Source organism: Gorilla gorilla, chromosome 1, assembly GCF_029281585.2.
Source record: "Gorilla gorilla gorilla isolate KB3781 chromosome 1, NHGRI_mGorGor1-v2.1_pri, whole genome shotgun sequence".
Taxonomy (NCBI): domain Eukaryota; kingdom Metazoa; phylum Chordata; class Mammalia; order Primates; family Hominidae; genus Gorilla; species Gorilla gorilla.
The window spans coordinates 49,697,421-49,721,164 of NC_073224.2; the positions used below are offsets into that span (position 1 = coordinate 49,697,421).

A 23,744-nucleotide genomic window follows, 5' to 3' on the forward strand; every position below is an offset into this window, starting at 1 on the left:
CTGGAGTACAAAACTAAACCACACTTCCTATCTCAAATTACCACACTGGCAAAAGTAGGAACATTCTGTCCTGCCTGTTAAAAAACAAAACCACCTGCCACTGCCACCTGATTAATTTCAGAGACAATGTAACCCATCTCTTGATAGACAATGGAAAACTGTTTCAATCCTGAAATTCTCTTCCACCTTCTTTAAGCCAGGTTCAACTCCTTTTCTCAAATTTAAACTCATTTTCCTTTCATAAACTTGCTTAGATAAAATGAAGACTTGAGGCTGGGCGCAGTGGCTTATGCCTGTAATCCTCACTTTGGGAGGCCAAGGTGGGTGGATCGCCTGAACCCAGGAGTTTGAGACCAGCCTTGGCAACATGGTGAAACATTATCTCTACTAAAAATATAAAAATTAGCCAGTCTCATAACCCAGTCTCAAAATAAATAAATAAATGTATTTTAAAAAAAAGATTTACAAAAAAAATGAGGACTTGATAACTTCCCTCGTGTAAATGGAAAAACTCAAGCCTGGAGAAATTAAGAGCTTTGCCCATGGTCCCACAATAGACAGTCAAGGTCAGGGTTCTGACCAGTCTCCTGATCTCATGACTGCCCATTCAGTCCCAGCTGCCAGCTCCTGTGCCTCATGTCAGCACTTGACAAAGGTACCCTCACGGTAAACACAACTTGCTCTCCATTCTAATCCTGAAGGATGGTCTAGGAGAGCAATGTTTCCCAGCCTTTTCAGGACCCAGGTCGTCTTCTTTTATTGGCTCTAAAGAGGCCTAATATTTAGAAATATGCTGCCCATAAAGCATGTTTCATTAGTGACATTTTATCTTTATTCATCAGAAGTCAGAACTGCTGATTATCTCCTGCCAGTTGACAGGCATGAAATAACCAAGTTCATATAACTACGGCCAAACACTAAGAAAGCTGATGTTTCAGTTAACCACTATGGCTATAGTTGATGCTGCCCAATTTCCATCAAATATCTTAAAATATTGAAAACAGCTTACAATATAGAACTTCTTAGGAGAGCAAATTAGTAATACTGATGAACATTTCCAATGTGTCTATCTTTTCTATTATTTCTGTAGGAAAAGTTGCTGTCACAAATGTGCAAAGGTGTACGTGTAAGAATGGTCACTGCAGCACTCTTTGTGATGATGAAAAACTGGAAACAATTTAAATGCCTATCCGTGGAAAGCTGGCATATCCATACAATGCAGAATGAGGTAAATCTGCATTTATCAACATTAAAAGGATGTCCACAAGACAGTAACTTGTTTAAAAAAATAAAAAAGGAAATGGCAGCTGAACAGAATATGAACAATATGAACCTACCTTTATTAATAGGATATACCAGAATAAGATGTCTAAAAGAATCAAACTTGGAAGAAACAGGAGTTTTTTACTTTTCGCTTTCGAAATCCTTTCTGTAGTTTGAATTTTTTATGAACATACATTGCTTTTGTATTTAGGGAAAGGTACATGGAAGAATTTGTCTGTTCCAGAACTACTCAAAAAAAAAAAAATTAAAAAGAAAAAAAAAGCATATAGATTTCTCCATTTCTGCTTTTTTTCCCCCCCCCCTGAGATGGAGTCTCACTTTGTCACCCAGGCTGGAGTGCAGTGGCGCGATCTCGGCTCACTGCAAGCTCCGCCTCCCGGGTTCACGCCATTCTCCTGCCTCAGCCTCCCGAGTAGCTGGGACTACAGGCGCCCGCCACCATGCCCGGCTAGTTTTTTTTTTTTTTTTTTTTTTTTTTTTTTGTATTTTTAGTAGAGACGGGGTTTCACCGTGTTAGCCAGGATGGTCTTGATCTCCTGACCTCATGATCCGCCCTCCTCGGCCTCCCAAAGTGCTGGGATTACAGGCGTGAGACACCACGCCCGGCCCTCCATTTCTGCTTTCATAAGCCCTGAAACCAGTCCTCTGAGCACCGTAAAGGCACCTCGGCCAGTAGCCCCTCTTCGCCCATCCCTGGAGCAGTTGAAGTCCCAGTAATGCTCCTTCGGAGGTTTTGGCTCCCTAAAGTCATTCTTCAGCCCTGAAATCCTCAAGCCCAGTCACTTCCCGGAGTCAAAGTTAGCCAACACAGGTGTAATGAGCAGCAAGGGAACAAGGGTTAAGCTATTAATAAAGCAGCCGCTGATGTGAACACTAAGCTGCCAGATGAACCAGCTCCAAAGTACAGCTCTATAGCAGAGGAAAAGGAAGTAAGTTAACACATATACTCATAACTTTATTTTCTCCTTTGACTATGTCTGCAACAGTCTCACAGCCCGACTGTGACGTGAGGAGAGAATAGGGTAAATAAATCACAGTGGCTTTAGGACACCTTCTTCTTCTTAGAGAAGAAAAAGGCATTTAGAGAAACTAGAGTATGGAAAAAAAGAGATTAGAGCCCAGAGCAGGAATTAGAGTCTAGAAGACAGGAAAGAAACCAGGGATTACTGCTTCCCTGACTTGAAAGCCCTCAAGGCAAAGGAACTACAGAAGAGTTAGGAAAGCAGGTAGAAGAGATTCCTGCCATGGAGAAAAAAGCAAAGCTAGAAGGACTGACACAGGGCATCGTGTAGTCAGAGACTCCAACAATTATCGATCCTGCCCCCCAGCCCCAGCTCTCTTTTGGATCAAGCACCCTAGTAACATTAGTGTACCTCCCTGTAAGAGGTGCATCCTAGATCCCCAAATCTGGGTTACAATATTGTCAAATAAGAGAAGAAAACATTTTTTACTGAAAAAATAAGTATTCACAGCCCTCTTTTAAATAGTGAGCTTCCAATACAGCATTTGAGTATGATTCAATATAAACATTTCAGGAATAAATACAACAGGCAGATTGAGTCACCTGTGAAAAATAACACACATTAGATATATGCCCAACACTCTTCTAAGCGCCTTCCTACATTTAGTCATTTAATCCTCACATCACTCTTGGGGGAAGACACTGTTAGTATTCCCACTTTTAAAAGGAGTAAACTGAGGCACGGAGAGAACAAGCAACTTGTTCAAGAGCTAAGAAGTCATAAACCCGGGATTCAAACTCAGGCAGTCTGACTCCAGAGGCTATACTCAAACATCATGCTATACTAGTTATCTCTCATGGGGTATTCTGCCCTTAACACCTGGCTTCTTGCCCTGGCAGAGAAAAGAGACCCTAATTGTAGACCCTAACTCTGCCAACCCCAGTATCACATCCAGCCAGCTGCTTCTGTCCAGCAGGCTCCATGGGTGCTAGGTGAAGAGAGATTATCATTGTCAATCATGAAACTGACAAGGGCATGACATCAAGGTCGAGGCTCTGGGAAAAGCTTTGAACATGAGATAATTCCTGGTCTCATGCTGGTTGGCTGTTTCCACCTGCTGAGATATATATATTCCTTGACTAACTGGTTATATATATATATATATATATATATATATATATATATAACCACTGAAGTGAGAAGAACTGACTGACAGGATTCTGCAGGAATGGTGCCATCCAGAAGCAGAGGCAAGAGTTAGCATTCCTTGAAGTTCCCCAAAATATGTGGGGAACAGAGTCCCAGATATTTTGGGAAGCTATGCAGCCTATGATGCTCAGAAATACAGATGCACGGGGACAGGAAATGATGCTTCATCTCCTCGCAAACCCTCCTGCTGCTTCTATCTAAAAGACAGGCATAGAAATGAAAATGCTCATGTGAAAGCTGTCCTCAAAAAAATGAACCTATAGGGAAAATAGTTTACAAAGTACAAAGGCTAAACCTGTGAGAAAGTAAGATGCCCAAGACACTGTGAGAAGCCAAGTGTCAGGGCTCATTCCCCTCAGGCCTGTAGGAAGGAAACCAAGCAGCACTGGCTGCTATCTGCAATTTCTACAAAGAGCAGCACTCTCCCAAAACTTAGCCCAACAGATAAAGCTGGTAACATTACCAGCTCCAAGTAATTCCTGCACCTGCAACTGTGCCTTACTCATTGTGTGTACAATAATGTTAGTTCTAACTTCCATCAGCAAGCCAGTGTGCAAACATCCCAGGAGACAGAGATTCAGTTTAAGAAAGCAGTAAGAAACTGCTGGACTACACCAGTAGTCAAGCCCCAAGAACAGACATTTCACTAAGTCTACTTGTTTTAGACAGGACATTCCACCCTGGAGACTTTGCATTAAATTTCTATGTCAAATAATTATTTATCACTCCCACCAAGCAGCAGAGTCCAGGATTATAACTATATTCCCAAGATAAAATGCTGAGAGAGAGCAGTCCCTCCTCTCTGCCAGAACTCACAACATTTCTTCTCTGACATTCGAAGATTTGGGGTTTTGGTTTCATAGCTGTTGTTGTTCTGTTCTGAGGAAGATGCCCCAGACATGGCAGCTCTTCAGATGTCTGAAACAGAGAAGTAGAATGTAAAAAAGGGAAGGGGAAGAAAGAAGACATAACTTAAAAAAAAGTCAATGCATTGGATCCGTGTGGTATAAGTAAAAACACCCCGGGCCAAGAGACAAGTTCAGTCCTGTTTCTCCCAGTTAGCAGCTACTTCTCTAGCCCTCTGTTTCCTCACCTATAAAAAGAGTTGCACTAGAACCTTACATTTATCTTCTGACTTACGAGTCTACATTTACAGACGTTATCTTCTTCAGTCCTAACAATAATCTTGTAATTAGGCAGATTTTGCCACCATTATTTCTTCTCATTTTACAGATTGAAAATTTGAGATTCATCGAATTAAGTATCCTGCTCAAGGTTTCATGACCTCAGATTCTAGTTTTAAGAATCTGGGCAGAGTAGTGGCAGCAGTTGGGGTGGGGTGGGTTATGTATAGACGAAGTTCATTACCAGGAAATTAACTCCAATCTAACGGTAGGACTCAGTTTTGCAAACAGTGAGGCTGGGCACGGTGGCTCACTCCTGGAATTCCAACACTTGGGGAGGCTGAGGCGGGCGGATCAAGAGGTCAAGAGATAGAGACCATCCTGGCCAACATGGTGAAACCCCGTCTCTACTAAAAATACAAAAATTAGCCGGGCGTGATGGTGCGCGCCTGTAGTCCCAGCTACTCGGGAGGCTGAGGCAGGAGAATCGCTTGAACCCGGGAGGCGGAGGTTGCAGTGAGCCAAGATCGCGCCACTGCACTCCAGCCTAGCGACAGAGCGAGACTCTGTCAAAAAAAAAAAAAAAAAAAATGAAAATGAAAAATGAAAAAGAAAGAAAGAAAAGAAAAAAGTGAGGGACGTGGGAAAATCTCGAACATATTCCCTGAAGGAAAAACAGTAACTGGACCCCAAGACAGCCCTAGCACGTCGTCATTTCTCCTCTAGTGCATTCTCAAGCCCTGCTCCGCACCCTCTCCCTAGTTAACCTCGGGACTCAGTCTAAAGAACGCCGGAGCGCTGAGGTGGTAAATGACTTCCCCAAGGTCACCTCAGGAAGAGGGGTAAGCCCTGATTCAAACTGGAGTGGGAAAGTCCTGAGCTCATGCCCCCAATTCAGACAACAGGGGGCTGGTGAGGACGGAAGATCCTGCGCCTTCAAGAGCCTTACACGATTCCTTTACTGACCACACAAATCCTCCAACCCAAACACAGGCTGTGGCTCCCGGTCCCAGAACGTCGGCGCTGCCTGCCATGCCTGGGGACCAGCACCTCGCCCCGCACTTCATCCGGGGGCACGCAGCCCCCACATCCCGCCCCGCTAGACCCTACCCGGGGCTGCGCAGCTGTGGCTCACCCTACGATCTCTCCTAAGATCCCTCCCTGCCTTGGCCCCGGCGCCTCCCCTGTAACGCGACCGAATCGAGCCGACAGCTTGTGGCCGGGCCGGCGCTACAGTCGCCGGCAAATCGTATGAGCCCGTCTGGCCCCGCCCCCTCGCGCGCAGGCCCTCACCTGGAGAGAATCATCCACCAATCGGGCGCCTGCAGGACCCAGGGGGCGGGGCAGGGTCGCAATCGCCTAACTGGCTCGGGAAGGCGGCTGGAAGTCGGAACCAGAGAGATCACAAGCTCCCGAGTTTCCCAGCGCCGAGGAGCCTGGTGGCACTGTTGCTTGGTAACTAATAGGGCTGGGGGCGGTGTTAATAAAAAGCTTGACTTTTTTCTGACTCTCGCGAGAGTAGACTATTCGGTAGACGTCTTGAGAGGGGGTGTGCCGGGTGACGAGAAAATGCTGCAAAGATTAACGCTCTCATTCCTGAATCCCAGCAGAACCTCATTAGATCCATAAATGGGAACGTAAGCTTTAAAGATGTTTTTGCTAGAATAAACTACCACAACACTTGAGCTAATTATGCCTTAGGGTGTATACATACCCCACAGGTCAGACGCTGTAACCTAAGAAAATCAACCACTCTCATCGTTGAACCAGAAGCTTCTCTGGACCCAGCCATACACCCCATTGGAGTTTTTTTTTTGTTTTGGTTTGGTTTGGTTTTTGTTTTTTGAGATGGAGTTTTGCTCTTGTTGCCCAGGCTGAAGTGCAATGGCACGACCTTGGCACCGCAACTTTTGCCTCCCGTGTTCAAGCGATTCTCCTGCCTCCCAGTATCTAGAATTACAGGCATGCGCCACCACGCCCAGCTAATTTTGTATTTTTAGTAAAGACGGGGTTTCTCCATATTGATGAGGCTGGTCTCGAACTTCTGACCTCGGGTGATTCACCCGCCTCGGCCTCCCAAAGTGCTGGGATTACACGTGTGAGCCACTGCGCCCGGCCACCCCGGTGGACTTCTAACCACTCCTACCTTCCCTCCTACCTACCCCCTAATCCAGGCTGTATCATCCGTTGTAGTCGTCTTGAAGAACCAAGGAGGAAAATTGCACCAGCAAAAAAAAATTGAGTCATGAAAGATGTGAAAAGATGGAAACATTACATATAATTTATTCAGAAGCAAAGTCTTTTACAGTGGAGGTGAGTTTGCACCAAGTGAACTACACTTTTCATAGTTGCTCCAGCGGGCCCGTTTGATGCTTGATAAACCCACTCTCGGCAAGTGGGACTTGCTGTCTGGATCCCGGCTGGATAAAGAACAATGAGTATGGATTTCTTGGAAAAGAGAGATATAAATTCAGGGATGTCTTTATTCCTCCTTCGCCTGGGAATTAAACCAATTCTTCCAAAAGTTCAAACAGTTATCTCCTCTTTGAGGCTTTTTACAACTCCCAGAGTGCTCTAGTTGCCCTCTCTATGTCTATACAACTCTGTCTTTATTCATTCAACCAGTATTTGTTGAACACTTTTTATTTGCGAGGCACAGTCCTAGGTTCTAGGCATACACGTTTGAAAAGGTACAGATAATCTAGCATTATCACGTTGCTTTGAAATTCAGTGGCTGTGTGTCTCACACCCCACCCTGTCTCCCAACTGCAATGAATACTTGTTACAATGAAGGCAGGAATGAAGTCTTCATATTTTTATGCCCAGGAACTGAACTGGAATCTGATGACACGCGTTACATGACTCCTTACACTGCCACCACCTGAATGAGGCAGCTGCCCTGGGCCCAGATGCTGACCTCATACTGTGCTTTCCGATGTGGCAAATAGACGTTTTCAAGCACAGTCCCAGGGAGGCAGAAAGGCCAGTCTTTTGGCCCCTGGAACCCCAATGAGTCAATGTTTAATGCAGCCACGAGTCTAGTCACAAGTATGATTGTTTTTGACTGGTCCTTTGACTCACTGACCATTCCTGGCATTCGTTTGCGTTGTGAACTATGATTCTGTTTCTCCTGGTATAGTCTGGGTGTAGTGTGGAAGCCCCAATTTAATAATTTCCGACCTCACTAAGTGCAAGGTCACATTCCAATCTCCAGACCTTCATTCAGGAACTCCTTCCCCCGCCCTCTTTTCTTGAGCATATATGCTACCCACGCGGAGGGCACCTCACTCGCTCTATAGGTAGCAAGACCCGTTGTCCTTTAGGAATACGGAGGTTGACATCTTCGTTCTGAGGGTGCGGGAAAAATCAGTTGTCACTTTAAAAGAGTTCACGCTTGCTAAGGTGCTAAGGCAGAAGCCGCACCGAAGCGTCGCGAGAACTGCAACCACCCGCAACTTCTCGCGATGTTTGGCCCCGCTAAAGGTCGCCATTTTGGAGTCCACCCGGCGCCTGGTTTCCCCGGCGGCGTCTCCCAACAGGCTGCCGGGACCAAAGCTGGCCCCGAGGGTGCCTGGCCTGTGGGCAGCCGGACCGACACGATGTGGCGGCTCCGCTGCAAGGCCAAGGATGGCACCCATGTTTTGCAGGGGCTGTCCAGCCGGACCCGGGTGCGGGAACTCCAGGGCCAAATTGCCGCCATCACCGGGATCGCCCCCGGCGGTCAGCGAATCCTCGTCGGATACCCTCCCGAGTGCCTGGATCTCAGCAATGGGGATACCATTCTGGAAGACTTGCCCATCCAATCTGGTAAGGAATCAGGGCTGGGGCCAGGGAAAGTCCCGGGAGGATGGCGAGGGGCGTGAGAGAGAACAGAACACCAGTCAAGGCAAGGTGGCTGTGAGTCCGCGGGGGGGCTTTGAGGCCAGGGGCGAGGATAGATCAAAGAACAGAGAGCTCTGATGGGGGCCAGGGCAAGTGTCTAGCAACTCCTTGTCTTGACACAGGGTTGAAAGGGAACCCAAAGCCTTGAAGACCCCCTTCCCCATTCCGCTTTCTGGTCGGCTTTGAAACTATCCCATTTTGTTTTTCCTCGGCGTCCACAAAAATATAAAGAAGTAGGGCCTATTTTCTCTGTCCTTATGTCTCTTTTTCCCTATATCACCGATGAGATCTCAAGAGTGCAGGATTTTTTTTTTCTTGATTCATTTTTGCAGTCCCCTTCGTAGATACTTCGTTTGACAGGCATACTCATTTTCGAGTTAGCTTTTAAACACCCACTGAAAGCTCTTTCAATTTCTAACCAGCAGCAGTTATTTCTGTGCCATATCAAAACTTGAACATCAGTGTTTATAATTAAAAGCTTTCAGTTGCTGTATCAAGGATGTTGTAAACACTCAATAGAGTAGATAAGTTTCCGGAGAAGGAGAACCCCCTAGCGGCCTACTCTGTAGTGAGCACCTTCTGTAAAATACTGTATAAGGAAAGGAAATTTTGTTTTTGAAATGTATCTTTTTAGGTAAGCTTGAAGTTGTTTACTCCAGACCCCTTCACTAAATTGGGATGCAACCTCAAGTGTTTTTTGTTCTTTTTTCATCTTTATGAAAATTCAGTGAACAAAGATTGTTACTGGTAACTTACTTGCAAAACTGTATTCTCCTTAGTAACCCCAGTTTTTGCTTTAACTCCTTCAGTTTGTAATTTACAGACTTGGCTAGAGAACACTCGGTTTCTTCTGTAATTTCTTTGCAGATCGGGATTTGTTTTATTTTTAACAGGTGACATGCTGATCATTGAAGAAGACCAAACCAGGCCCAGAAGTTCACCTGCATTTACTAAACGTGGTGCTTCTAGTTACGTCAGGGAAACTTTGCCTGTGCTTACCAGAACCGTGGTCCCAGCAGACAACTCTTGCCTCTTTACCAGTGTGTACTATGTCGTCGAAGGAGGAGTCTTGAATCCAGCTTGTGCCCCTGAGATGAGACGCCTCATAGCACAAATTGTAGCAAGCGATCCAGACTTCTATAGTGAGGCAATACTGGGAAAAACAAATCAAGAGTACTGTGACTGGATCAAAAGGGATGACACTTGGGGAGGAGCAATAGAGATATCGATTTTGTCCAAGTTTTACCAATGTGAAATATGTGTAGTGGATACACAGACAGTAAGAATTGATCGTTTTGGGGAAGATGCAGGATATACCAAAAGGGTTCTGCTTATTTATGATGGCATCCACTATGATCCACTTCAGCATAACTTCCCTGATCCAGATACACCTCCTCTGACCATTTTCTCCTCTAATGATGATATTGTTCTTGTACAAGCACTGGAATTAGCAGATGAAGCTAGAAGAAGGAGACAGTTTACTGATGTCAACCGCTTCACCCTGAGATGCATGGTATGTCAGAAAGGATTAACTGGACAAGCAGAAGCAAGGGAACATGCCAAGGAGACAGGCCATACCAACTTTGGAGAAGTGTGACCTATGCATGAATGAGGGTTGAAGCCTACTACCTCACACATCCAGAAGGCTCTGGGTTTTCCAATAAGCTATCGTAACCGTAAAGAACAAAGGATACAATGCTTGAACCATCCTTTTAACTTAAAACCACTAAGACACTGAAATTCCTTGTTAAGATTAAAATTAGTGTGCAAGTTTACAGATGTGTGTCTACAGTGGTAAACTGTACATACATGCCTGTTTCTGCTGGAGTGACAGAATAGGTGATCCTTGCCACCTACTGACACTGACCTGAAGGTTGAGATTGAGTATTATAAACTAGCACCCAGCAGCTTTAACTTGTAGAAGAAAGCATCACATTTTGGGTAATGTGGAAGGCCTCCTGTGAGTCCACTGGGCATACGATTGAGATTGAGTGTTATAAACTAGCACCCAGCAGCTTTAACTTGTAGAAGAAAGCATCACATTTTGGGTAATGTGGAAGGCCTCCTGTGAGTCCACTGGACATTTACCACAGTGTCTCCAGTAACTGAGTCTTTTTTAAAAACTCTGAATGAGTTAAGTTTCTAAATTATGAATTGATTCATCAAATGAAGATACTCAGAATTGTCCAAACTGATTTTATATTGCAATTTGGTAGACATTATAAATGTGTGCTTAACCACTGATAAGTACATCACAAGCAATTTTTACAGGGATGAGTCTCATCCTTGAGAATGTTATCACAAAACAGGAACTGATTGTGCCCTGTTTAAGATCTCTAGCATATAAAACGTAGAATGTATGAGGGAAAAGGTGCCTGAGCAGCTTCCTGAAGCTTTAAAAGACCGATGGCCTCGCATTTTAATGCAATTCATGTATTGGTCTTTGTCACATTGGATAACATTTTAAAGTTAAGCAGGGTACTTTTTCAATTGAAATTCCTTGAAATTCGAGTCCTCAGTTTTTTCTTCATTTGCGTAAAGTTTATCGGGAGGATTTAATTTTCTCAGCTTTTTGTTAAGAGCACTTCCTCCAAAAAATTTTTTTCAAGTAATAATGCTCTGCTTTGGGTTGGTTTTTGTAAGATTTTTTGCACACCTAAAGAGTGTTTGCTTTTGTGCTAGCCTTATCCCTCCACTAAAGTTATTTTAAATAATTTCACATTTCTGCAAATTAGCACTTTGCTTATCTGCAGTCTTTTACTTTGATTTTTGAAGTTTTAAAGTAATTGGAGTAATACTGTTGAATGAACTAGTTTCACTTCCAAAATAGAAAAAATTGTAAATCCTTGCCTTATGCAGCTTTCTCAGAATTCTGCTTCTTCCTAGTACTAGATGTGTAGCCATTTGCTTAGTGGACTAATCCGCAAGGCACACCCTCTAAAACTTAGCTTCACTACAAGATCTTCCAGATAAAAGTTTTCTACCTCTTTTCTTAATTATTCTGATCAGGGATGCTAAATTATAATTTGTTATGTATTATCTCACATAATGTGAAGAGGCTTAATGTTGTGAAGTTTTGTTATTTTGGTCTCATTTTTTATTAAGTATCTCACTTAGAAATTCAGTGGTATACTTTAAAGCACTTGGATCTTTTTCAGCATATCTTCCTAGCAAATGTTTTAAAATTGACATTTATTTTTAGCACTTTCACTTGGTGAAGGTGGCCATATAAAATTAAGGAACATTTGAACAGTATAAGAGAAAAGAACTTTTAAGGAACAATTCACAAAGTTTGTTTGAAATCGTCAGATGACATTTCTTGAGTACCTTTTGTGTGCATAGTTATTTTAGACAATATAAGCTGTTATGGTCAGCATAACTTAAAAGTGTTTAGTTTTCTATTTTACTGAGCCTTAAAAATAGCACTGATGAGCTTATGATACTTAATGTTTGGCAATCATAATGTGTTCAAATTAATGGGATTGAAAAATCTCTCCACACCTGACTCTCATCTGGTCTGGATGGTTTTGGTTTTGTATCTTTTTTACTTCTCCCAGAAAATACTAAATTTAAAACTGTAAATTAAGAATATACCACTAGATAACAATTATCAAATTGAGCTTTATGCATCATTACTCAGAAAGCTTGCCTTCCTTTCTTTGCTACTTCAGGACACAGAGTTGACATTTGCTTACTACAGCTTTAGATCTAGAAGTTTATTCATGCAACAAATATTTATTGAGTAATTTATACTGTGCCAGGCATGTTTTGATATGTTTCTGTCATATGTTTTGATATGTTCCAACATAAGTTTCTGTCACTTTAAAATTCAGTATATATTTTCTACAATGGGTAAATTTAACAAATGGAAAGGAATAGAACACTGATATTTTACAGAATTAAACCCCTTCATTGTAAGGGCTTTGTTTACATATTAAGTGTCAAGTATTTATTCAGGGGATCTTATTTCATTCTATTTTATCTGTTATCTAGGTTGTCCATTTACCGGTTGGACACTGATACTCTGTCAAATTCCTTTCAAAAATGACTCTTTAGTCTGCTGAAATTTAGCACTAGTACTTTAGTGTTCTGATCCTGGAAAATTCAAGGTGAAGCTTTATTTGTGGACCATCTGATTTAATTATTGAGGATTAAAAACCTAAACCTTTGCTCATTCTAAACTCAAGCTTTTAAGCCTCACAGAATTTACAGGGGTTTGCTTTTTGTTTGTTTGTTTGTTTTTATTTTTTACTGTGCTTATTAAACTCTTGGAATTAGTTATTAAAGGGAGTAAATTCTCATCTTGGGAATTTTGAAAATCTATGGACTTACAACTTTCAGGAGGATTAAATGTCTTAGGTTTTGTACTAGAGCAGAATGAAATCTTTCCTATTCCTTGGGTTTTTGCCTGCCATAGAGGAATTTTTTTAAAAATTAAAATGACAATTTATATTAGTAGCAAAGTGAATAAAGACCCTCACTTTCCCACCCCACCCTTCTTCCTTTCTCTTACTCTTCTTTGGATTAAAGGTCAGATGTAGTACTATGAAGATTCACTCCTGAATAAAGTGATTTCAGAAGCTAAAATTTAACATACCTGGAAATTTTGTGATGTGTTACCCAAGTGAAGACATTAGTGTGTTCCATCTTTTGCTAATGGTTCATGGTTGATTTCTTCATTGTTTCCCATGAAATTAGCATAGTCAAGTGGTACCCTTGAGGCTTGACTGCTGGTCAGTTTGACCCTGTTTTTAACAACTAATGTAGTCATGCCGCTTGATTATTCCATGAAGTCCCAGCAAAATAATGAGGAATTAACTAACATTATGTTATCTATCTAATTTGTCTGTGTCCCTAAATGCCCATGCCTAACTTGCTTCTCTAGTTTATTCCTTCTGTGGAGGGATTAAAACGTGGGTGTTGCAGGTTGCCCTAAGCTAAACATAGTTTTCTTACATCTTTTTGGAAAAAAAAATGGAATGGGAAGTATGCAAGATTAAGCAAGAGTGATTTTTTTTTCTTTTTTTTGACAAATCAGGTGGCCTTCCTAAACATAGTAAGAATTATGTTCTTTCATGTGTGGAGACACATTTGTTTGCAGCACTTTAAAAAATATATATGGAATAAAAGTTTACATGTTGGCCCTCTAGGGATCTAATTAAGGACATTAAAGTACAATTCTTGAGCTACTAACCATCAGCTCTTCTTAATCAAAGATTGCCATCAGTGTAGAGTGTATCTATTGGCACAACATTCTGGTGTTTTGATAACAGTAGAACTCAATTTCAGTAACTATTAGGAGCATGGTCTGTGCCCTAGCATTAAAAATGTTACTTATTATTATAATGTGAATACCTTGTATTATTATACAATGCAGTATTCAAATTTGTCCTTGTAGTGCAAAGATGACTGATAATTTCTAAAAGATTCGATCCTTAAAACTTGTTTCCAAGCAGACTTATAAGGAAGCTGATTTTTGAGTCAGAGGCCTTAAACGTGTCATATACAAGTGGCATCATTTTAAGTCCAAAGTGAAACACTTGATTTGAATAAGCTAGTTTATTAACTAAAGCTGTTTTCTTATGTTACAGTATTTCAGCACATTTCATTCAACATAAAAAGAATATTAAGTGTCCCTGGTTGTGGGAGAGTGTTTATTTTTCTCAAAATTATCTAGCATTTTGCTTACAGTGCTTTGAATATTTGACTTAAAATTATTATTGATGTTGAATTGTAGGGTGCTGATTTAGGTCTTGATTCATACACATTTAAAGGAGGTTGGTAACCCCCTCATGGTAGAGTGAAGGGAGAAAAGGGCCAAGAGGACAAAGTACCACTGATGAAGAGATTGTCAAATAGATGCATTCCTAGTCATGAATTATGCTTTTCCAAACATTTTTAAAGCAATGCCTTTGTGTCAACTCAACCCTTCTTCCCCATTTCTTGTCATAGAATGTAGCATGGCCATAGGTGAAAAAGCTTATCATTAAAGTATGAAACCATGAATTATAAGCATTTTGCCATGATGCCCTTTTATACATATGTTTTTAAAAGTACTAACCAACATATAGGAGTTTAGGAATGGTGAAGATATAATTTGATAAAGTTGTAGGTAAACAGAAAGGATCATCTTAGGCTCAGAATTTCTAATATGATTACATGAGTCTACTTTATAAACTGGTATAGGCTATGTAATTAGCCCGTAAGTTACTTAAAGGACCAGGGGACCTAATTTTTGTCAGTTTTCCAGTCACATTGGTGCCATTCAGGACTCCATCTGTTTACAGGAAATATGTACTTAGCAGAATAGTATTTTTCCTTGAAAAAAATTTGAATTCAGCCTAAATACAGAATGAATATGAACAGCTTGTGAAAAGGGTTAGAGAACAACAATATTCCTATAGTTTCTGTATTAATGCAGTAGAGACAGAGGTTCCTAACGCAAAAAGAAAACCACAAGTAAAGACTGTCAAATTAGAGCTTAGAATATGACTTGAAAAAGTAGGGATGGGCAAAACAGCATAAGAAAATATTTTTTCTTAATGCAGATGGACAGTGTTTTCTTGTTTTAAAAATGTTTTGCCTATTTGCCAGCATTTTTTGAAGTAATGCACTGCTGCTACCTGGAAGATGTCTAACTTCATTTTCTACAACTCTTATGTGATTTTGCCATTGTCATTAAGATGCATTGATTTTATTTATGAGGTGTATGACTTTAAATATCTAAATGCTGTATTAAGTGACTTGTTTCAAAGGAATAAATGAAGTGAAAACGTTGTTTGAGTATATTTTGGGATCAGGGCAGATGGCCACTGAACGGCTATTTTACTCAATATACATATTATCAAAAACTTACCGAATCTTTAACTAAGGTACCAAAATCTGCCAAATATCACCCTTTAGGCAGACTCAATGAATGAGACAGGAGAAACTAAGGTATTTCTCCTTAACAACGAAAGGTTGAAATTCCCATTCATTGACTAAATTTTTTTCTAAATCCAATCCTACAACTTGTAATTCAATATTTGTTGCTGACAAGTTGTCAGTGTGGAAAGGCTTAATATTTATTTTCTAGTAGACTGCAATCTTTGTGAACTTAGATCTGTTTGAAAACAGCAACATCACTGTGGGAGGGTTTATTTCATCTTTGGCAATGTCAACATTTAAACATGTATTTGAAGCAACCCTGTGGCTATTACAATTGGCCAGAGTTCAGGTTCCCTAACTAAACTAAACTAACCCATTCTTTCTCATTGAAAGCTTTAAAATTTTGGACGTGGAAGTATAATAATATCTAATCAATTTGTACAGCAGCATAAAATATATCTCTGGGGGTCAGCGTACATCCAACATAAGAATAAGTCAAGCCAAACTTCACATTACAAGGTTCATAAAGAATCGGTTGGGTTGTGTGATGGAAGCTTATTGAATAATTAATTGTGCCCATAAAGTAATGCTTCCCAAAGTTGGTCATCACATTACCTGGGAACTTGTTAGAAATGCAAGTGCTCAGAAGGACATCAGAAATTGGTGAGACCCAACAATCAATTTTAGTAAGCCCACCAGGCGATTCTGATGTATGATTAAAAAAAAAAAAAAAAGTTTGGGAATCGTGGCTATCACCATGGTGGTTTAAATGAACCATTAATCAACTTGCGAGAGATCTCTTATGGCTTATACCAGTTTTATGTCCTTAGCCTCATGCAATTCATTTTCACTCACCACTTACAGTTATTAAGCTTACAGATAATGTAAATCCAGAGAAGATTTGTAGAACAATGAATGACAATTCAAAAATCTCAACAAGCCAAAAAATCCTAACGTTGAATATTCCTAAATGTGAAGTCCTGCCCTTGAATTCCAAACAATCCATTATGTGAGTTCAGCATGAGGGAAAACCTGGCTTTATAGTTGGTTTGACAAAAGACGAAGCAATGGTACTTAATTCTAATTCTGATCCGAACAGAGTACTATGGCTTAGGTTGTAAAAATAGATGCATTTTAATACTTGAAAGAGCAGGAAAAAGGAAGCAATAGTCTTTTTTTTTTTTTTTTTTTTTTTTTTTGAGACAGAGTGTTGCTGTGTCGCCCAGGCTGCAGCGTAGTGGGGTGATCTCGGCTCACTGCAAGCTCCGCCTGCCGGGTTCACACCATTCTCTGGCCTCAGCCTCCCAAGTAGCTGGGACTACAGGCGCCCACCACCATGCCCAGCTAATTTTTCGTATTTTTAGTAGGAATGGGGTTTCACCACGTTAGCCAGGATGGTCTTGATCTCCTGACCTTGTGAACCGCCCGCCTCAGCCTCCCCAAGTGGTGGAATTACAGACGTGAGCCACTGCGCCTGGCCGCAATAGTCTTAATGTTGGTCATGTTGCATTGGAGGTTTGGATGTGGGTTTTACCTGTAAAATGTGGTGAAAAACAGATTTGATGGCCGTCGTGGAGGCTGAAGAAATGAGGGGGAAAAGAAGAGATTGACATGTTAGCTAACTTCAAATTTTGGGACGTGTATAAAAGATGAATTAGATTTATTCTCTGAGGCCCTAGAGGAAAGAACTCAGACTAAAAAAGAATAGATAATGTTGCAAAGTAAACTTACATTAAAAACCTAACAAGAATGAAAATGAAAGCTATCAAAATACATTAGTAATGGAGGTAGTCTTTTGCATGAGAAATAGTGCTAGAAGTCATTAGGTCCCTATCATCTTAAAATCTGTTTTACAGATGCTAGAGAGAATGTGGAGAAATAGGCACGTGTTACACTGTTGGGAGTGTAAATTAGTTCAACCATTGTGGAAGACAGTGTGGCGATTCCTCAAGGATCTAGAACTAGAAATACCATTTGACCCAACAATCCCATTACTGAGTATATACCAAAAGGATTTAAATCATTCTGCTATAAAGACACATGCACACATATGTTTATTGCAGCACTGTTCACAATAGCAAAGACTTGGAACCAACCCAAACGCCCATCAATGATAGATTGGATAAAGAAATGTGGCACATATACACCATGGAATACTATGCAGCCATAGAAAAGAATGAGTTCACATCCTTTGCAGGGACATGGATGAAGCTGGAAACCATCATTCTCAGCAAACTAACACAGGAACAGAAAACCAAACACTGCATGTTCTCACTCATAAGTGGGAGTTGAACAATGAGAACACATGGGCACAGGGAAGGGAACATCACACATTGGGGCCTGTCAGTGGGGTGGGGTGTAAGAGGAGGGATAGCATTAGGAGAAATACCTAATGTAGATGACGGGTTGATGGGTGCAGCAAACCACCATGGCACATGTATACCTATGTAACAAAACTGCACGTTCTGCACATGTATCCCAGAACTTAAAGTATAATTAAAAAAAAAAAAAAATCTGGCCAGGTGCGGTGGCTCACGCCTGTAATCCCAGCTCTTTGGGAGGCCGAGGCAGGGCGGATCACGAGGTCAGGAGATCGAGACCATCCTGGCTAACACGGTGAAACCCTGTCTCTACTAAAAATACAAAAAATTAGCCGGGCGTGGTGGCGGGCGCCTGTAGTCCCAGCTACTCGGGAGGTTGAGGCAGGAGAATGGCGTGAACCTGGGAGGCGGAGCTTGCAGTGAGCCGAGATCGCGCCACTGCACTCCAGCCTAGGCGACAGAGCGAGACTCTTGTCTCCAAAAAAAAAAAAAAAAAAACCTGTTTTAAATGCTAGTTATAACTACAAAAAGTAAAACGTAGTTTTTTTCTGTCCTTTTTACCATCTCATTAGAGCTTAGAAAAAGAGTGGCTTGTGCTCTTAGTTATGTGGCGAAGGCTACAAAGCAGGACATGCGTTTGGCAAAGTGTATACTTACTGGATGGTAAGTATCTATGCTTATCTTATATCTCTAAGCCTGAATGAGACATTCAAGAACAGAAAAGCAGGCATTTCAAATATATTTTCTATTTTGTTTTGACTTGGATTGTCTTTGTGTCTATTTTGTTTATAAATTTTGAGGATGTTTACCAGACGAAAACAAGACACAAACATATTCCCCTAAGCCCACTGAAACTTTTGTGATTTCCTCATAAAATGAATTCAAGAATTCCTAAGAAACTATTAATAGCTCTCAAAGAATGAATAGCCTTCTCTCTCTTTGCTTTAGTAGCTGCCACTCTTTTAACTTCTCTGCCCTTCTGACCTCCTAGAATTCCTTCCATACACGAAGTGAAGTTTTCTGATCTTATTCCTGTGGCATTTCTCTGTATTCACTTGGAGGACTTCATTAGTGAATCTTGAGATATTGGAGCAGATGTCATAATGACTTGGCCATGTTCTAAAACCCTAAAGATGGCCCTGTTGAATCATTGCAATAAGCCGAAAAGCTATTAATCTGGAGTTGTTTGGAGTTGCTCCTGACTCAGGAGTCAGGTTTGAAATCAATACCGAAGTTAAGTACAAAATGTAGACAAAATTATTCCCAATAACCCTTACCTATCTCATTGAGTGTATAGACATCACCATAACTTATAAGTCCAACACAGCTAGTCCCCACGCCAGTGTTGGAAGAGTTCATGCTCACTCCTATGGTGCAGCTCTCTGAGGTCCCAACCTGCAGTGAGTGTGGCTCACTAGAGCACATTAATTGGTGGACCCTGAACTCTGATGACTGTTCTCCTTGTTCTCTTAAGCTGTCAGAAGTACCACTCAGCCTCTCAGCATCTCAGCCACCCATTTTGGAACTGACAAATGTCTCCAGAGGAAAAGTGGCTGGCCTCAAATGTTGGACACAACACACCAGACCTATCCTCACCTTGATCCAGGCCTGTGTCCTTAGTGCCTGCCAAATTCTTCACTATCTTTTTGGCTCTACACTGCAAACAGCAGGAGAGTTTGTCTGAATTACCCAGTCCAGCATTCCTGGAAGTAGAAGTCCTCAGCAGCACCTTTCCTAAGATAATCAAGAAACAACTACCATAAAAGCGTGGGTTTTTTTTTTTTAAAGATGTAATCTTGGAAATATCAGGTATGAAACAAATGATGTAATAATTTTTCTGTCAACAATGGAGGAAAGAAGGGTTTCGTAAGAATTTGTCAGGGTTTATTTAGAACTGTCCAATAGGAAAAGTCACTTTATCAAGTAACCATAAATATTTTTCTAACACAGTTCATTTCCATTCTGTCGGATATTTATATTGAATTAAATAGAAATGTCCTTTTTATGGAATAAGAATCTATTTTTAGAGTCTGTTATGTAGGACATTTCATAAAATTACTATTCCTAATTATGGACAAAATTTTACAGTTACTGGAATTCCAAACTTTCTTCCACTATGACTTAACTATTTTGTATTGGGGTTGATAACTCTTTCTCTAATGAATTTTATTGGATTGAATTACCTCTCCTAGAGTGTTAATATTATGGAGTACATTGATCAATTTGAGTTTTTAAACCTACAAAACTAAGGAGCAGATTTTGCATTATGTTGACATACTGCCAAAGTTACCCTCTCATTAGGTTCATCCTTTAACATCCAAAGATCTAGCCTTGTTTTTCTTACTCTTACAATGAAGATCAAGAAAATGATCTTGAATTTGGCTAGGAAAAGCTAAGGTAATAATTTATCTCGGAAAATTGTTAAATGGTTTAACAAATCCTCATTGAGCTTTTACTTATTGCAAAATATGGTGTCAAATACCTCAAGATTTCAATAATATTAATTCATTTAATAAACATTTCTGAATGCTAATGTCATGCCAGGAACTTCCCTAGGTGGTGGGTATAATTTGGAGGGAAAGAAAAAACAACACTACAAAGAAATAAAAATACAAGTGCTATGAGATCCTTTTGTAGTTCATAAGTGTGATGATTGGGGTTTTGCACTTATATGTGGGATGTGATGACTCTCTCAAACCTTGTTATGACATCAGCACATTACCTGTCTGATGTGAAAAATAAATACAGATGCTATGAAAAGAATAATTGGGTGGGAGAATTGAATTAAAATTGGTGAATCTGGGAAAGACTTTGAGAAGGTGACATTTAAGCTGAAATCTGAAGCATGAATAAGAACTAATCAGTTGAAAAATAAAATCATTTCAAATAGAGGGTACAGCATTTGCAAACATGATGTTGCAGAAGGAAATGAAATATTTTTCAGACCAGTCTGGTCACAGTATGATAAACAGGAGAAGGGGACATGAAATAAAGTATTAGAAGCAGGCAAGGATCCAGATTTGCAGCATCTATAAGCTATATTAAGCATTTCCTCGAATTCATATTTAACAGGCTTTATTTGCTTATTTTATGTTTGTGCCCATAATTACTTTGTAAACTCCACAAGGGCAGAACTCGTTGTGACTTTTGTTATTGTTGTATTCCTAACACCTAATAAGGGGCTGGATCTACAATAGACATTCGATATATAGTTGAATGAATGAACATGTGAATGAATAAAGTCAATGAAGTTTATTCCTGTAAAGGAATAAAGTTATCCTAAGATCATTGGGAGGATATTCAAGCATTTTAAGGAAGGCATCAGATTGATGTTCCTCAAAATTTACTGTAACTGCCCTGTGGAGAAGAGATTGAAGAGGGCGGAGTGGAAGTGGAGTACCAGTGAGGAGGAGGCTACTACAGTAACATATGGAAGTGATGACGGTGAGCATTATCATAGTTAGCATTTATTGAGTGCTCACAGTATACTCAGCACTCTTCATGTATTATCTCATGTAATCTTCACAATAACTCTATAAGTTATGTGCTATTATTATCATCTCTATTTTATAGATATGATTACTGAGAATTATAAAGTTTAAACTGCCTCAAGGACAAACAGCTAATAAGTGGATGATGGCTTGGGCCAGGTAGATGTCAAGAGAAGAGGATAGATGTAAGATATAATTTGGAGATAGGATCTCCAAGACTTGGTGATGTGGAATAATATTTACTCAATCAACTGGTAGGAAAAAGTGACATTTACTGATTCACGGAAGATGAAGGGGGGAAGTATTTGGAGAGAATAGAGAAGAAAAGAGTTAAGACATGTTAAGTTTGAGATGTTTGTGAATCATGTGAAAGCAGAGATCATGTAGGCATCTACAGGTCTGAAGTTCAAAAGATATATCTAAAGACAAAGACCTAAATTTTGGACTTGTTGACCTATAGATAAAAGCTGTGTGGATGGAAGAGAGAAGGTAGAGAGAGTGTATATAGGGAGGAAGACTCAGCACCAAGCTGCAAGTAACTCCCAACATTTAAGGAGCCAGGTAAGGGAAGAAGAACTAGCATTTAAAAGTTAGTTGAAGAAAGAGCCACCAAGGATAACTGAGGGTTCAGGAGAGATTAGAGAAGCAAGAGAACTTTATGTCATGGAATTCAAGAGAAAATAGTTTTTTAAAAAAGCTGAAAGTGGCCAGCTGTGTTGGATGTTATAGAAAGACAAGATAGAGAAGAATTCAGTCTATAGGATTTGGCAAACTGGAGTTCATTGATGACCTTAGCATGAGCTGTTTTAGGGGAGTCAAGGAGAAAGTAGCCAGATAGAAATGAGTTGAAGAGTAAATAGGGATGTCTGGTTAAAGATAACAAGTTGAACATATTCACTAACCTCCACTCTCCCAAAACTTCAGTAAAATGATAGTAATGGAATTACACTCAAGGACAAAGAGATAGTGGGGTAAATAATAGCAACAACATTTCGGAAGTTAGTGAGCTGCTAACTTTCAAGTAATTTTTAACAAATTAGTTAACAAGCAGTTGGATGTGTGGTAACTGACAGCAGATTTTAAAAAGCTGATGGGAATTATTTTAGGAGAAAGGTCAAAATGATGATGCAGGAGAGAAGGTTACAGGGATAGAGTTGGTGAAATGAGATTCAGAGCACACATAATGGATGACAGGATTTTATAGGAAAAACATGGTTTTTGTTGTTGTTGTACCAACAGGGAAAAAGAAGAAAATGGGTGCAAAGGAAGTTAGGTTTGTAAATTTGGGGATGGGAATGTGGCATTCCTGCCTCTTGACTACTGTTGTCATACTGAAGCTTTCAAAATTGGTGACAAAGTTGTTATATGAAAATGGAGTGAAAGAGAGGTAGACAGTTTATGGAGAGAGAAAAAGAGTGGTCTCAGAAAATGGGAAATCCAGCTTCCTAGAGAAAAGTAGTAATTGCCTCAAGTATAAAGTACCCATTTGAGGTTGTTACTCATGAATTTATAGTGGTACTAATCTGCCTGTTATGTGATCAACATAAAGATGTTAGTGACTCAAAGGAATCCAGTAACACCAAATCAAAAGCAAGAGCAGGAAATGCTGACATGTGGAGTCAACCATTAAACGTGACATTTCTGGGAACCAAGACACCAGCAGGTAGGAGACAAGTGGTTACAGTCTATTCAGTCTGCCATGCTTAGAGTTTTTGCCATGTGATATAGTGTGAATGTTCTGTCCCCTCCAAATCTCATGTTGAAACGTGACCTCCAAAGTTGGAGGTGGACTTAGTGGGAGGCGTTTGGGTCATGGGGGCAGATCCCTCATGAATGTCTTGGTGCTGTCCTTTTATAATGAGTAAGTTCTAAGTTCTCACATGAGATCATGCCCAGCCAAACCCCTTTTCCATATCAATTACTAGGTCTCAGGTATTCCTTTACACCAATGCAAACAGACTAACGTACTATGTGATAAGTGTATGTTCCATGGCCCTGTCTATTGTTAATAATGAGTCATTATAGCAAATAAAATAAATATTAATAAATGTATACTGAGTACGCATGTTAGCACCTCCTTCCTCTCTCTTGCTCCCTGTCTCACCGTGTGACACTGCCTGCTCTCCCTTTGCCTGCTGTTATGATTGTAAGCTTCCTGAGACTCTTACCAGAAGCTTAGCAGATGCTAGCACCATGCCTGTACAGCCTGTAGAATCATGAGCAAAACAAACCTCTTTTCTTTTTTTGTTTGTTTGTTTGTTTGTTTGTTTTTAAGACAGGGTCTTGCTCTGTCACCAAGGCTGGAGTGCAGTGGCATAATCATGGCTCACTGCAGCCTTCATCTCCCGGTCTCAAGCCATCCTTTCGCCTCACCGCACGAGCACCTGGGACTACAGGTGCGCACTGCCATACCTGGCTAATTTTTGTACTTTTAGTAGAGACAGGGTTTTGCCATGTTGCCCAGGCTGGTCTCCAACTCCTGAGCTCAAGCAATCCCCCTGCCTTGGCCATCCTAAGTGCTGGAATTACAGGCATGAGCCACCATGCCAGCCAAACCTCTTTTCTTTATAAATTACTAGGTCTCAGGTATTCCTTTATAGCAAT

The 23,744-nt window shown here is 40.6% G+C and overlaps 2 protein-coding genes and 1 non-coding gene across 14 annotated transcripts in view; 2 read left to right on the top strand and 1 right to left on the bottom strand.

Annotated features, from left to right (window-relative positions):
• The window catches only part of PFKFB2 (6-phosphofructo-2-kinase/fructose-2,6-biphosphatase 2), a 46,434-nt gene that overhangs the window by 21,793 nt on the left and 897 nt on the right, over window positions 1-23,744 (bottom strand). For 3 of the 10 annotated variants that reach the window (XM_055370237.2, XM_055370212.2, XM_055370216.2), the window contains 2 exons: window positions 16,863-16,906; window positions 4,272-4,373 (listed from right to left, as the gene is read on the bottom strand). In XM_055370237.2, the coding sequence (XP_055226212.1) occupies window positions 4,272-4,356 (85 nt within the window). In that variant the 5' untranslated portion in view covers window positions 4,357-4,373; window positions 16,863-16,906. The other 7 variants (XM_055370229.2, XM_019029902.4, XM_063708961.1 and 4 more) reach the window with 5 other exon arrangements.
• On the top strand, window positions 5,916-12,393 carry YOD1 (YOD1 deubiquitinase). 3 transcript variants are annotated; one of them, XM_019029915.4, is made up of 4 exons: window positions 5,916-6,034; window positions 6,754-6,892; window positions 8,227-8,386; window positions 9,355-12,393. In XM_019029915.4, exons 2-4 carry the CDS (start codon window positions 6,842-6,844, stop codon window positions 10,056-10,058), a joined length of 915 nt encoding a protein of 304 aa, XP_018885460.1. In that variant the 5' UTR covers window positions 5,916-6,034; window positions 6,754-6,841; the 3' UTR covers window positions 10,059-12,393. The 3 variants fall into 3 exon arrangements, with proteins under 3 accessions (XP_018885460.1, XP_055226233.1, XP_018885455.1); XM_055370258.2 differs by lacking the exon at window positions 5,916-6,034 and adding an exon at window positions 6,044-6,216; XM_019029910.4 differs by lacking the exons at window positions 5,916-6,034; window positions 6,754-6,892 and having other exon boundaries at window positions 7,866-8,386.
• Window positions 20,275-20,381, top strand: LOC115932424 (small nucleolar RNA U13). The gene has a single exon (XR_004068707.1). It is a non-coding gene; the product is annotated as a small nucleolar RNA U13 (small nucleolar RNA).

Bases quoted from the DNA above. Each gene is read 5' to 3' on its own strand.
- YOD1 (XM_019029910.4), top strand. From the start codon at position 8,044: ATGTTTGGCCCCGCTAAAGGTCGCCATTTTGGAGTCCACCCGGCGCCT. The intron at 8,387-9,354 runs GTAAGGAATCAG...TATTTTTAACAG, and splicing joins AGACTTGCCCATCCAATCTG to GTGACATGCTGATCATTGAA.